Source organism: Glossina fuscipes, unplaced genomic scaffold, assembly GCF_014805625.2.
Source record: "Glossina fuscipes isolate IAEA_lab_2018 unplaced genomic scaffold, Yale_Gfus_2 128, whole genome shotgun sequence".
Lineage (NCBI taxonomy): Eukaryota > Metazoa > Arthropoda > Insecta > Diptera > Glossinidae > Glossina > Glossina fuscipes.
The window spans coordinates 1,086,255-1,100,519 of NW_023998471.1; the positions used below are offsets into that span (position 1 = coordinate 1,086,255).

Sequence of the window (14,265 nt, forward strand, 5' to 3'; positions counted from 1 at the left end):
TTTGTTTAGTACATATTTTATAGTTTTGTTGTTATTTCATGCTCGAAATTGCGTTTATAAGATAAGAGTTAGTGAGCGATCTGCAGCAAACAACAAAAAAAAAAAAAAATGAAAATAACTTATTCTCCTCCTCTTCACGCTCAATGCATGCATAACAATTTTGGGAAGGGGTTAAGGGCATATATATGCGGTATATGAAATTACGAGCTTGTATATATAGATATGTACGGTGGGGTTTAAGTAAAGATTTGCTTTGAAACGTTGCTAGGCAGCTGTTTTCATCTCCGTTCAATTTACGCGTACATATGCAGCTTATACGTGTTTTATTATTATTATTCTTTTGCTTTTATTTAAGTAGTGCTCTGTAGTATGTAGTGTAGTATAAAATATTAATGACGTCACAGCATTTTTATTTTTTTTATTTTTTTTTACTCTCCTTGCGGTCGTCTTTTACTCCCGCTCTCTGTCTCTTTATCTCTCTCTCACTCTTTACCAAAATGATATACAAGAGTTTATAACGATTAAGTTGCGTTTATATATAAAAGACGAACGCCATACTAAACAACTCTCAGAATTTCAGACAGAAGCGACAGAAGCGAACTGTTTAGTAGTTCGTCGTGTGATATATTATTAAATATATATATATATACATATTTTTTGTTTAATAAATAATTGTGATTGACTTTTTAAACGCCAGCACATTTTGCAAAATAAACATAATAAAGTTAACTTACTTCTTTACGTAGGAAACAACAACAACAATAATAACAATTCAGTGTCAGTTAATAATTGAATATTTTAAACGCAAAAGGAAAGAACTATAGCGCGAAGTTAGTTTCACTGAAAAATCAAAAATAAATTAAAAGAAAAACTAACTAAGTAAAACTTGTTTAATTATTAAAGTGATTTTTGAATTGCAAAGACCTTAAACTTAGCCCATGAAAATAGGGCGCCTATAATTAATAAAAATATTAAAAAAAAAAATAATAACAAATGTATTATCTTGTGGCTTATAGTTAACAATTGCAGCAATCGATAATATATTAAATTTGCTGTTACTCGCTTCAGAACTCTTTGCTTATCCAAAACTTTTCTGCACCACAGCACAAGCAACCAAACCAAACCAAACCGCCTGCAGAACAAACATTAGTTAGTAAATAGCGTTCAATATTATTCAAGGATAAATAAAAAGTTGGTAGTGAGGTCACACTGCGCATAAAAAAAAAAAGAAAAGAAAAACTCTTATACCCTTAAACAAAGTGACTAAAAAACTTATAGACAATTATTAGAAAAGGAATTCTTTCTAGTCAGTCGATTTTCTGAACATTTGGTGCTCAAACTAACCTTTGATTCCTTTTTAATTGGCTCGTTGCCGTCAAGTGAGAAAGAAATTGTGCGGCAACCAAGCGATCAATTTAGAATTTTTGCCCGCGCACTACTTTCGTTCAATCAAGCGAAATGAAGAGCGATATCAAGCCAGCGCCCAGGGTTGCATTTTAAGCCTAGCAATTGTGATATTTTATTTTTGAGGTTACTTAAAAAGTGAAAAACGCAAAACAATCATTTAAACAAATTTATACCTTTTACTTGTAATAAACATTCAAAACAACAACAATAATAATAATAGCAATAATAACAATAACGATAAAAAAAGGAAGCATACAAAGGAAGCAGAAAAAAAAAAAACAAAAAAAACAAGTTCTTCAGAAAAGGCATATAATATAAGTAAAGCGTTTTACTTGTAAATTTTTGTAACTGGAATTTTTTTTTCTTTTACTCTCTGCTCTGCTGAGTTTGGGCTTGAAGAAGAGAAGGGAAATATTTTTTGAAAAGGGAAAAAAAAGAAGCAAAAATGGTAGGCAGTACTGGTACCTTAATGACAATGCGTCTTGTTCGCAGCAAATTACGTAAGCGTGAAGAATCATCATCTCCGTCTCCAATTGCTTTGGAAGCCCAACAACAATACACTTTGCAAACGCGATTTAGTAGCTTGGATAGTACAAATTGTGGCCACGAACATCATCTTCAACATCATCAAGAGCAGCAACTATTTAATACAACACCTAGCATTATTGCTTCCGCTCTAACAGAAGGCAATGGTCATTTGAACAACAACAACAACAATAGCATCAGCAATAATAGTAACAACAATAATAATCATCATCTTCATCCTCATAATGGCATCATATTTGAAGAACCCGATTCGGTAACATTTGTACGAACCAGTGGTGTGACAACAAATGGTTGGATATTTCCGCCCAAAGCTCCAACACCTAATATTTACAACTGCATAAATCATGTAAGTATAAGTTTTTTCTTCACAATTGTAGGAATATTGAATTTGAATTTTACTTCATTTTGAGTCGATGGCACGAGTGATCTCTTAGGCGACAGTTAAATTTCGTTGCTGATTGCATCAAATGCCTAGTGGCATTCCCCCCAAACCCGTCTAATCCTATGCAAGTAACTATTTTATAGTGCTCTTTGTACACCTCTTTCCAGTTAATCCAATAAACCATTATTCCGTTATAATGCGCGCAAAGTACAAATAAGAAAAAATTCGAAAGATTATCGTAACGTATTGTGAAATTTCGTCCATTCGTTGTACGTAAGAAACTGGAGAAATTCTTCCAGGAACTTGATACATCAACGCAGAACCGAATTCATCTAATCATACTTAGACGTCCTTTCGTCTGTGGCTCTATTAGCGTCGTCTAGCAGGAACTGTTTGTTATGTCTTGTGTTGAACTGGGGATTTATTGCGTTACAAACCCTCTATAAATTTCAATTTATTCTTTGACGCGAAGTTTATAAAACAAAAGCAACAACAAAATTGATTTAATAATGCGGCCAAGTACAGTTACGCTTAATGGGTTTTTATTTTTCTTTGAGTTTGTTCAAATGAAAAATTGATAGCGATTATAACTGGCAATGTCAGCATAACCAGTCTGCCCCACTGATCAACAGACTCACGCTCGAATGCTTATTCATACTTATTTCAAATACGTAGAAAATTAACGATATATTCTTATTATAAACAATATATACATTATGTGTGTGCGTGTATGTGTGCATATATGTATTTATGTATAAACATTGCAATACAAAAGGATAACAATATTAAACATAAGCAAACCTTATGCGCTCAAGACGACATATATAGAGCAGCTGCAAGATATAAACGGCACGTTCTTGCCGGTCAAGTATCAGAAATATTCAGCATAAAGCAAAATTTAGACACCTGGTTTTTTGTATATGTGTATACAGCTGCCTAAATACTAGAAAGCCTAAAGAAAGGGAATCTGCGGCTATCGACTAACAAGTCTACGAACAAGTCCAGTCAGAAAAGTATATATATTTGTCAGTGGTCAGTGCAAAGGCACTCATAAAACGAGTATACTTGCCTTCGTTTAACAAAAAAAAAAAAAAGTAATAATAATAATAATAATAACAAAAAGCAACTCAAATTCTTCTACCACTAAAGTTAGAAAGAAATGCTAACAACATATAAGTTGTTGCTTTCTACGAGATAATAATAGCCGTTCGTTGATACAAATACCTGTGGCTGTGGAAAGAAAAGCCAGACAAGCAGGTACGGCAAGATATGATCAGAGAGTCAGAGCGCAACCGTTAATTTTAAAGTCAAAGAACTTTTTCTAAATACAAGCGTACGCTTGAAGCCTGAAAAACTGGGCGTGAGAATAATAAAGATTTTAGTGAAACAACAAAAAAAGAATTTAAAAAAAGGAGAAAAAACAGCAAAACAAAAAAGGCAGACGTTAGTAAAAGAATTCGAAGTTTTTCTGCTTCCTCAAACAGAGTAATCATGTGCATAAGGAAAAACGCTCATGATCATCTTAGCATAATCAGGGGAAAAGGGAGTTGCCAGCTGAAATTACAATACAATATTTTCATTTATAAATTCTTCCAACATATTTGGTTTCCAGAAAATGGGAGAGAGAAGGAGAGAGCGAGAATAAATATAATAAGTGCCATAACTCCTCTACTTCGTCGGTCATTTAAGAAAGTTACGTAATCATCAAGAGACTTGTTCAACTAAAAAGCAGGAAATATTTACTTAAGAATTTTTCTGAGGCCGTACTTTTGCCTTTCATTCAACAAATCATTCAATAAAAAAAAAAATTGCTTAACGCTAAAAATTATTAAAACTAAATTGTCACCCGTTTTTTTTTCTACAACTTTTGTCTCTTTCTTTTCTCACTTTTATGCAATGCATGCCATAAATACTTATATAGCAACAAAAGTGGACTTTATGCTTTACTTAAACGTGCCCGCATATATGTTTGGTTCTGTATGTGTATGAAAGAAAACATCCATGCTTGTGTATGTCTAATGCGACAATCATATTATATGCACATATCTATACAAATATATCTATATATATATATATATATATAAACATATACAAACAGAACAGTACCCCGCTTAACGAATTTGTGAACACACAAAGCATTAACAAAGGAATAGCAAAAAACAAAATGCAACCAACATATTAGAGAACTGCCAACAATTCCACTTTCAAGATCATTCTCTCACAATTGTTTGTACACTGAAAGAAAATGGGAAGAAAAACAGAATTTCTCTTCCTTCGGCCTGTAAGGTAAAGTAAAAACAAGTTTCAACAGGGAAGACGTATTAAAGCAAATAAGAAAAATTCTTATTTCAGGGAACTTCATCAACATCATCTGTCAGTCATTTTCAATTCCAATTGTTGCTAAGAAAGGTTTTTATTTAGAGTTGCCATTAGCGTAATAAACAATTGCTCATAAAGCGTTAATATGTCTATACTGAGGGCCATTGGGGGGTTTCATTCATTTTCTTGTAAACGCACACTTGTCGCAATAGAGCATTGGAAAGTCTTTGTCTCGCCATTTGCATATATTTGACGAATCTGACGATGAAGCTTGCCCAATATACTTGACTAGCCTGCAAAATTGGTACACTATTTAAAGTTTTTATCCATTTTTTTAACCTACCAGGCGCCCAGGTTTCACTCCGTACGCTTGTTATGGTTCGGTTAATTTAAAAGGTAGGTTTTTTACAGGCGCGGCCGATATAAAGCTTTAAAAGCAAATTAAAAAACTTGAAATCGGTTTCTTGGTAACAATAATGCGACTCTTTTTTAATTATCACTCTTATAACTCTTATTGAAGTAATTGCATGAGTATCGCTTTTCCCCTTTTAAAGCTATCTATAAATTAAAAATCGCCTTTAAGTAGTTCACCCAATGTAATGACGACATTATTCTATTTATGAAACTTCTTCACTTCTTCCGTTTACGCAAATTAATACTCATTGCAAAGGAATGGGTAATAAATTCATTTGTTTTTTTCTTTATATGTTAAATTAATAAAAAATTAAAAAAAAAAAAAAGTATTAAAACTCAAGTGCTGGACTATCGAAATCATTGAAAAACTTCTTAAATAACTTATTGAGTACTTCAATTAAAAGTTCCAGTTCCAGTTATAAGAGGTGATGACTAAATTTTTGTTTTGCTTTCTGTTTTTTTCTTTTTCGTTCGCTACAAGCACTTTAACATTTCAAGCTCCATAAGATTTTGCAACATTGTTACAACACCAGACAGGAACTGGTGAAGTATGAACCAGAAATGCCATAAAGCTTTGCTCATTTTTATTCAGAATGATTGGCAAAGTCATTTCGCATTTAGGGCTATTTTCAAGTGGTACTTGAAAATCGGAGATTGTAGAGACGGACGCACATCTCGTTGCTGAGTTAGCTAGTTCGAGAGATAAGGGGGGTTTTCAAATTTTTGTTCTTCGGATACTGCGCAAATTTTTGCACGTTAACATACCGCAGACAAATATCTAAATTTTGGTGGCAACGTCTGCCAAAAATAATCAAAAATTAGCCAACTGTCGCTCCTACTATTTACATCTCCCGACTGCTATAAATATTCGTAAATAATATAAAAAGCCAAGTGTAAAATTACCATAGCGTCTATACGTCATTTTATATGCAAAAATGATTCCAATCTAATGTGTGACACAGTCATGTGGATCTTGCGCGAAGTGATGATGAAGTCTTCATTTCGATCCCGCCCAAACATGTTTTAGTTAACGAAATAATTTACAGCACTTTTCTTCAATTTTTAACTAGTAGATCTTCTAAGTATCTGAGATTCATCACAAATCATATACAATAACGTAAATGTTTATAAGAGAAAAAAAACACAGAAACCTTGACAGATATCTTTGTTGCATTTCCGTTCGTATCTTCAAGTGAAGCCTACCACTTTTGCACATTTACACTAGTATGTCAGCATATTATGAAAAAATATTTTTTTATGCACGATGTTACATAGTAGAGAAGGGAGACTATGCTTGACTGCCAACTAAGCAAATAAGACAACAACACGTAATAAGTTATTTTTTTGTTTACTCATGATATATATTTTGTTATTATTTACAATTTTCTTAAATTGTTTTTTTTTTTTTTTTTTTTTTTTTTTTTTTTTTGATAATTTTTCTGCATATTATACATATGTATATGTAAACAACACAGGTTTGTTTTTTTTTTTTTAAAGAAATTTAATACAAAGCCTCATTAATACGGAAATTATTATATTCAAACTAATAAAGAGAACATTGCGCGTTAAACATATTTATTGTTATTGTTAACTAATCAGTTATCTACAAATTTTTAACGTATAATATCTATACATTGGTAGTTGTATAATTGAGGAAGTTTACGAACAGTAAAAGTTTGTTTTTACGTTTCTTCTCTCTCTCTCTCTCTCTCTGCCTCGCTCTCTCTCTCGCTCTCACATGCGTTTATATAATGCTAGGAACATTTGTCTAAACAACGCTCACATACTACAGAAACTTTGGAATAATAATATTAACCAACTACCAGCAATATTTGTTATTCAAAGTCCTTTGTGGAATGCGTAATTGTAACGTAATTACACGAAGACGCAGTTTAATGTGATAGCAAAACAAATGCTTTTATCATTACTGTTAAGACTTTAGAGGAAGATTACAGTCCACAAAACTGTTTAGTCAGAGAGGCACTTCAAAAACTTTATTGTATTATATTGATCAATTTTCGTCCATACGTCCCACTTTTCGCAGCTTCCATTGAAATAGAAGGCTGAAATTTTTCTTACATATATTCGTTTCTGCCCGTGGGCCCTTTGCATGGATTTCTTAATCTTACAAAATATTGAAATGTTTATTTATGCATGCTCGTTCTCGTCCGTACGTCCGCTACTCTATCAAAATAAATTCGTTAATTTTCATGATGTTGAAATATAAAAGACATACCTATGATCTCCTTCGACCCATGATTTGCAATGGAATTTCTAGACATAGCCTTTATAATTCTCAAGGAGAATGGAATCAAACGTCAAAGTATTTAATTGAATCTCCTTTTTAGGTGATTGAATTCCCTTATCGTTCGAAACCATGTATCATTGTTGACTAGACTTACCGCAGGCAAATTTTCATCTGCTTATATTTAATTATCCCCACATCCGCACTTACCTAAAAAAAAAAAAATAAGAAAATTATTAAAAGCAAAGGGAATAAGTAAATAAGCAACGATGACTACTCTAGCTGCTACTGATTAGTTTTATAATTTAAAAAAACGAAAAATGAGAAGAAGCAAGGCTTGATGAGGGAACATAACATGGTTTAAGAAGCGAATCATTCATTTTCAAATAAAAAAAAAAAAAACCATTGTACTTTCCTCGCTTTCGCAACTTACAAAATGCTTAAAAGGGATGCGAGTACTTGTATAATCTGTTAGTATTATATAGCAACAGTTTATAATATTATTATTTTTATTTTTGTGCTTCTAGATATTTACATACACATGTCTTCGATAAGTTTAGAAAAAAAAAAGTAATAAAATCTTGTTTTCTATTCTTATCACACATACTCTCCTTTTCTATAATAAAAATAGTCTGTCTGAGTTGGTTAGTATCAGCAACAAGTAACAGTTATTGTCTCGATGTTTCGTAACACATGTGTATTTGGATTCACTTTCTCACACGACACAAAGTAAAATAGAAGTCACAAAAAGAACGGGGAGGGGAAATTAGTAACGCGTTACTTCCCTTTTCTCTCTTAGTGTATGTTTTCGTTTTCATTTTTTTTTTTTTCTTTTCTCTCCGCAAGAACAAATGAGAAAGTTACTGACGCTCTCGTTTAGTGTGAACATAAAATACTAAGTGCAGTATATGGATGGATTTGCCAAGACCTGATTTAAATGATAAGCTCTTAGTCTCGTAGAGATATTTTTTTATATATTATTTTTGGGATTAGGAAGGTGTTCCCACCTTTGGAGAATTATGAGTTGACTGTATACGTCATGATCCGTCAGTCCGTTCGTCCCTTACGAATTTCCTCGTCAAATTTTGTCATTATGAATGTGCATTTGTCATAATTATACATTTTGTCAAGTCGTTTCATTATAACCTAATTTCATATTACACACGCCCAGCATTTGAGAAGTATGCACGTGTATCGCTAAAGAGGTCGACACAGTTAACTGCTTGATGGTTTTCAAGGTTTTATTTTTGCATCCAAGACAATTTAAACAATCGTTAAGTAAATGCGCGAACGGACAGACATGTAACAATGTTGGATAAACTAAACATTTACTGCAAGCAATGAATAGGAAAACTAAACTTGTATAAAAGTTTGCGGAGAGATAATAGGAGAAGAAGGGGGAAATATGCATTGTATTCTCTTAAACTCCTTTGTTTTGCTGATGCTTTGTTTCTAAGCGACCTTATCTCATATGTTACATTTAATATTAAGCGATTTAAGGGATTGTCTTGTCTATACAATTATAGATCGTTTCAAAACTCGCACCCTTTTGCAGCACTTGAAACGAATTTCTGACTGATGCAAGCGATCAGTCTAACGGTTCGGTGGCAAGTGGAAAGTGTGAATTTTATATTTATATTTAAAACTCTATAGATCGCTCGCCCAACCGCTTCTTACGTTATTTTATTGACTAACGCTGGGAGAGGAGTGAGTTCTTCATTGGGTCAGTGTGTGTAGGTGTATGCGTGTATGTGTGTATGTGTGTGTGTGTGTTTTCTTTTTTTGAAATACTATTGCTGCTACGTACGCTACTATTATTCATCTGTATTCACCCGCAAAGCGTGCTATACTGAGAGAAACACATTTCAAAAGAAATATTAACGAGAGCTTTTTTATTTTCTTTAAGCTACAATCGATCATTCATAGCTCACATGAAAACACACAACCCAAAGCGCATACACTTAGAAACAAAGCTCCTCTCTGGACTTGGCACGACTGTACGCGTGTTTAAAGAAATTTAAAAGTGGGTTTATTTTTTTGCATCGGGGTTTTTTTTATTTATTTATTTATTTTTTTTTTTTTTAAAGAAACCTCAAATAAAAAATATAATAAAATGAATGGATTGATTAATCATATCAATCGTATATAAAAGCATGGTTTGTACAGTGGTCTCATTGGGGAAAAATCAGAAAAACCAGCAATTATTCAATTGTTTGCTTCTTTTTATTTTTATTAATGTAAGCATTTTATGGCAAACAAATTTTCTGTTAATATAAACATTAAAAGTATATTATTATGAAAACAAAATCTTATATAGATTTCTCTTTGTACATATTTATTTGCAAACACACACACACACACACAAACACACACACAAACTATTTAGAAAACCATAAAGTAATTCGGCTGAACTGAATGTCATAAAATTAGTGATTTTATTGACTCAAAGATGAGCACAGGGTTGTCTCGACTGCTTGCCAAACTTAAGAAAGCGAACTTTCTTAAAATGATTTATGAAACAGATAATGACTTTACATTATCAAGTCTCGCCATAAATACCTGCAGGTAATAATTTCCCTGATACTTACCAGCTTAAATGAAAGGTAAAATTTGTGGTGACATTTTAAGCAATTATTACTTGAAATGTGCGTGCGTGTGTGTATGTGTTTGTGACATAAAAGAATATTAATTGATACTGCATAATGAAAGCGTATTCTCCATGCATAACACATTTTTATCTCCACAAAGGCGGCATAAATTTGAGAAATATTACTTACGTCTGTCACATGAAAATAATTCCATAAGCGAAACAAGATGTATATCGCAAGATTAGATTAGATGATAAGCACTTTAATCCCTAATTAGTCAGTCACAATTGCCGTCGACCATCAGCAATTGCACTTAACGTCAATATTGATTAGTTAGCTGTTTTGTGTTTAATCTGCCATCGGCCAGTCTCTACTGGCATCGATCGTCATGGATTGCCCATAAGCTCAATATTGATTCAAACTTTCGCTATCAATATGTGACACAGCCATTTCTGACCACAGCGCGACATCGCGTACGTACATAGATGCGTACATACAGTGACAGAGGTTCATACTCAAAGGACAAAAAAGCAAAAAAAATATCGTTGTGATGACTGTAAAGACTATCTGATGCCCTAATCTATTCCAATAATTGCCATATAATTGCGAAAACAATCTTGAGTTGTGATGAACGTTTTGCCCAAGAGATCCTGGCAGCGAATGAGTTGATTTGCCCGTTTTGTTGGGTTTGAGATTTCTTTGGTAAGTTCCGTAAGTTAAACATTCAAAGAGCCTTTCCAAACTTTGCGCTCGATGGCAGTTTCATTGTTTAAACAATAGTTCGTTAATGTTAATTCTATTTATTATTATATGCGTCGCTCTCTCCCTCTCTCTCTCTCTCTCTCTCTCTCCCTTTGTGATGCGCTCATAGCTTTGTTAACAATAAACTATTCGATTTAACGAGTAGCGGAGTGTTTACTTATGTGGCATCATCATGTAAATATCGTAAAAAATCTGGCCAACTATAAACCACAGATGAATAAACGCTGATTCGCCGCCAGAAGGCCGTTAATTAGCTTTACAAAAACCATATTCAAGCGAAAAAAATTTATGCGTGTGGGCAGATTAGATCACTCTAGCAATAATACCGTTTGCTTTATGGTATAAAATACAATGCAAAATATGAATGCTTTTCTAATCTAAATCTTCACAGCTTTCAACGCTCTTCAACGGCCTTCTTACCTTCTTCTCTCAAAGTCTTTTTTGTTTTGCTATAAGTCTGTCAATTGTTAAGCAAAGTACTACGGGATTTTGATTTATTCATAATATCGTACTTTTAGATCTCTCTACTACAGAATACCCATAATAAAGCTGAAGAGCTGTCTCTCTCTCGTTCTTTCTTTCTATTTATCGTTCATCTTTATACTATTTTTTTTTGTTTTGCTTTTTTAATCAAAATCGCTTACGTTAAAGTAAAAAATTGATACGGATTTCACCCCGGATGTAATCCAGAGGCACTTCCACTTGATGGTAAAGCGATAAAAAAGCGAAAATTTGTAGTCCATAAGTAAGCGTCGTCTTCGAACTTATCGAAGCGATTTAAAAAGTTCCAATTGCAAATATTTTGCACGACTTGTAATTAACGAACACCTCTTTGATTTAACATAAGCTGTTTTCTCCTTGCTTTCGCTCTTCATGATAACTGAAGTGTTATTCATTTCAAATAATTGAAACAAAAAGTAAATAAAAAGAAAACCACATTATTTATGAAACGACCTACATACGCATGCATAGGTGCATACAATTTCTTCTTTGCACAGTAAACTAAAATAGATTTCTATTTAAAAGCATTTCATGGAAATGTAAACCAATCCGTTGTTTCATCCAAAATAAATAAATACTACATCTCCCTGGAAGCGTACGACGTATTATTGAATTTGCATTAATGCATATCATATAGTAATTGACTCAGAGCTATGACGAAACACCAACTAAATACGTACTAATACGTACATAGATGTGCAATACCCATGCATGAGTAGGGCAAACGACATGAGGAGGTGACATGTAAGAAAGAGTTTTTACGTAAAACTTGAGAAATATTGTTTCGCAATTTGTTTGGGTTTTTTTTTCCTTTTTCTTACAACATTTGTATGCTCTCTCCGTCAACAGACAAATAGTCAAACAGGTGAATGCAATACATATCCAATGCTTAATGAAATTTGTGTAGATTTTTTTGATGTTCGACAACATTGAACTGTTACCGGAAAAAGGAGATTTATTTCTATAAATAAAAACATTTGCGCGCTAATAACATTTTGTGATACACTCTATCGAGAAGCAAGAGTACATTTGTTTTCTCACTCAATTGGTAGCACATAGAGTGCGGGTTGAGATTCGAGGTCAATTTAGTCAAGTTTGTCCCTATGTCTGTTCGCTGCCTTAGCAAATATTTAATATTAAATGTGACCACATTGTCCCAAATAGTTAGTTCGGCTCGAATCTCAAGCCCTTTGACTAAATTTTAGTATTCTGTGAATACATTTTAACTGCAACCCGTGTTTCAAGCAGAGGAGCAAATTTTTTAAATGAATCTTATAATTCATTTTATGAGTTAGCTCGTGTGAGCTAATTTGCGTAATTCTTTTATCAACGGTTTGTCGAACTTGTAAGCGATAGCCGCTAATATGCACCATTTAAAACAGCATTTTTCACATTAATTGTAGCCTTTTTAATTGATATGCTAATCGGCAAAGGTACACGTGAACACACAGGAATGCACTCCAACTTGCAAATAGTTAATTCACAGAATTTAAATTCTGCTATCGCCCAACCGCTATCTCGTTCCTGGTGTTCTTTAGCTGCTCTTTTAGGCTCAATAAAAAGCTCGTCAATCTTATCGTCAACTTCACTTCGCTTACTCTCAGATGTTGGCAATTTTTATACAAATACATTTGCAATTATTGAGAATTGTGTAAACAAATGTGGACGCCTACTCTCAGATTGAGTGAGTGTGCCGCCCTTGACGAGTGCAGAAAGTGATTGAAAAAATAACAAAAACTTTCAACTATGTATCGGACGTGACGGAGGATTGAAGTAGAAAATGGATCTATCTCAAGCTCTTCTGGATATTGCGAGTATCCATACACACAACATAAACAAGTGTTGCTAATAGGTTTGCGTGATGCGTGGCCCAAGATTCGTCTCAAAATGATAGTAATTTTCTTCTTACTTGTAATTATTTTCATTTTAATTTTCATAAGGGAGCAAAGTTATTAATTTTTTAATATCTATTCATCTAATTGCATCAGGATCTGTTGGCTGCAGCAAATCATCAAAACGGCTTCAAAGGTTTCCGTAAACAGTTCAGTGGCCGTTTTAAACGTTTGGTATCGAAAAAGTCAGAATCAACCTCGCCCATACCGCCGGAGCTTAGGCCGCAGCTGAAAACTATTTATGTCTATTAAGCCAAAAAAGAAGAAAAACAAAGCAAAACAAACCTACAAAGTCACAGAGTTTGATAATTTGATTTCAAGGTTGACTGAGCTGAAAGCAAACATCCAACAACGGATTGCAATCATAAGCAATAAGGTTTCATATATAGATGTACATCGTCATCATCATCCTGCGCACTAACTATATAAACGAGATTTACTCATTTACCTGCATGCCGAAGGACATTTAACGAAAGTATTAATTAGAACCTCCTGACATTTATATAATTGTATGTATGCTATGTATGATAGATAAATGAGTAAAAAGCAAAACTTACAAGTTGTTGCCATTAGCTGTTAAGTCTGAGATAAATGATTGGATTACTTTAATCGGTAATCACCGCTTTCACATCTCGAAGACGCTTGTGAAACTCTTTTCTTTTACTTACCTGCTTTTTTTTTGTTCATACTTTCTCTCTCCTTATCTCTCTCCCTTTCTCTCTTTCCCATAAAATCTATCGATTTTCCGTTTCACCTTGTTCAACTCTTGTTTTATGGCTATTTTATGTACGATCTAAAATCTATTTACTTAATAATGTACTAAAGAACTTCTTAATTATTCCTAATTTATATACGATAATTATTATTATTATTTAAAAAGGAAAACAAAAACAAAAAAATGAATGAAAAGAGAAAATCACAATTATTTATTCGCTCACATTGAGTGACAAAACTTAAAACATCCGACAACAAAAATTGTAAAAATTCATAATAAATGTTAAAAAAGTAAATAAATAGAATATAAAAAAAAAATAAAAAAAATTGAAACGCACAACCAACAAATTGTATTATAACGCATTGATTGATTTTTAATAAGTACGCATAAAAGTTGATAATAAATTAGAAAAAACAAACATAAAATTAAAAAAACAATATAAAATAAATAAACCATGAAAATGTTGTTTTCACTCATATCTTTACGTTCGCTCT

The 14,265-nt window shown here is 32.9% G+C and overlaps 1 protein-coding gene across 2 annotated transcripts in view; it reads left to right on the plus strand.

The window, feature by feature from the left end:
* Positions 1–14,041, plus strand: part of LOC119640814 (putative uncharacterized protein DDB_G0272194) — an 88,039-nt gene extending 73,998 nt beyond the window's left edge. For both annotated transcript variants that reach the window (XM_038039060.1, XM_038039061.1), the window contains 2 exons: positions 1,900–2,299; positions 13,153–14,041. In XM_038039060.1, the coding sequence (XP_037894988.1) occupies positions 1,900–2,299; positions 13,153–13,308 (556 nt within the window). In that variant the 3' untranslated portion in view covers positions 13,309–14,041. The remainder of the gene's footprint in view (positions 1–1,899; positions 2,300–13,152) is intronic.
* Positions 14,042–14,265: the final 224 nt, after the last annotated feature.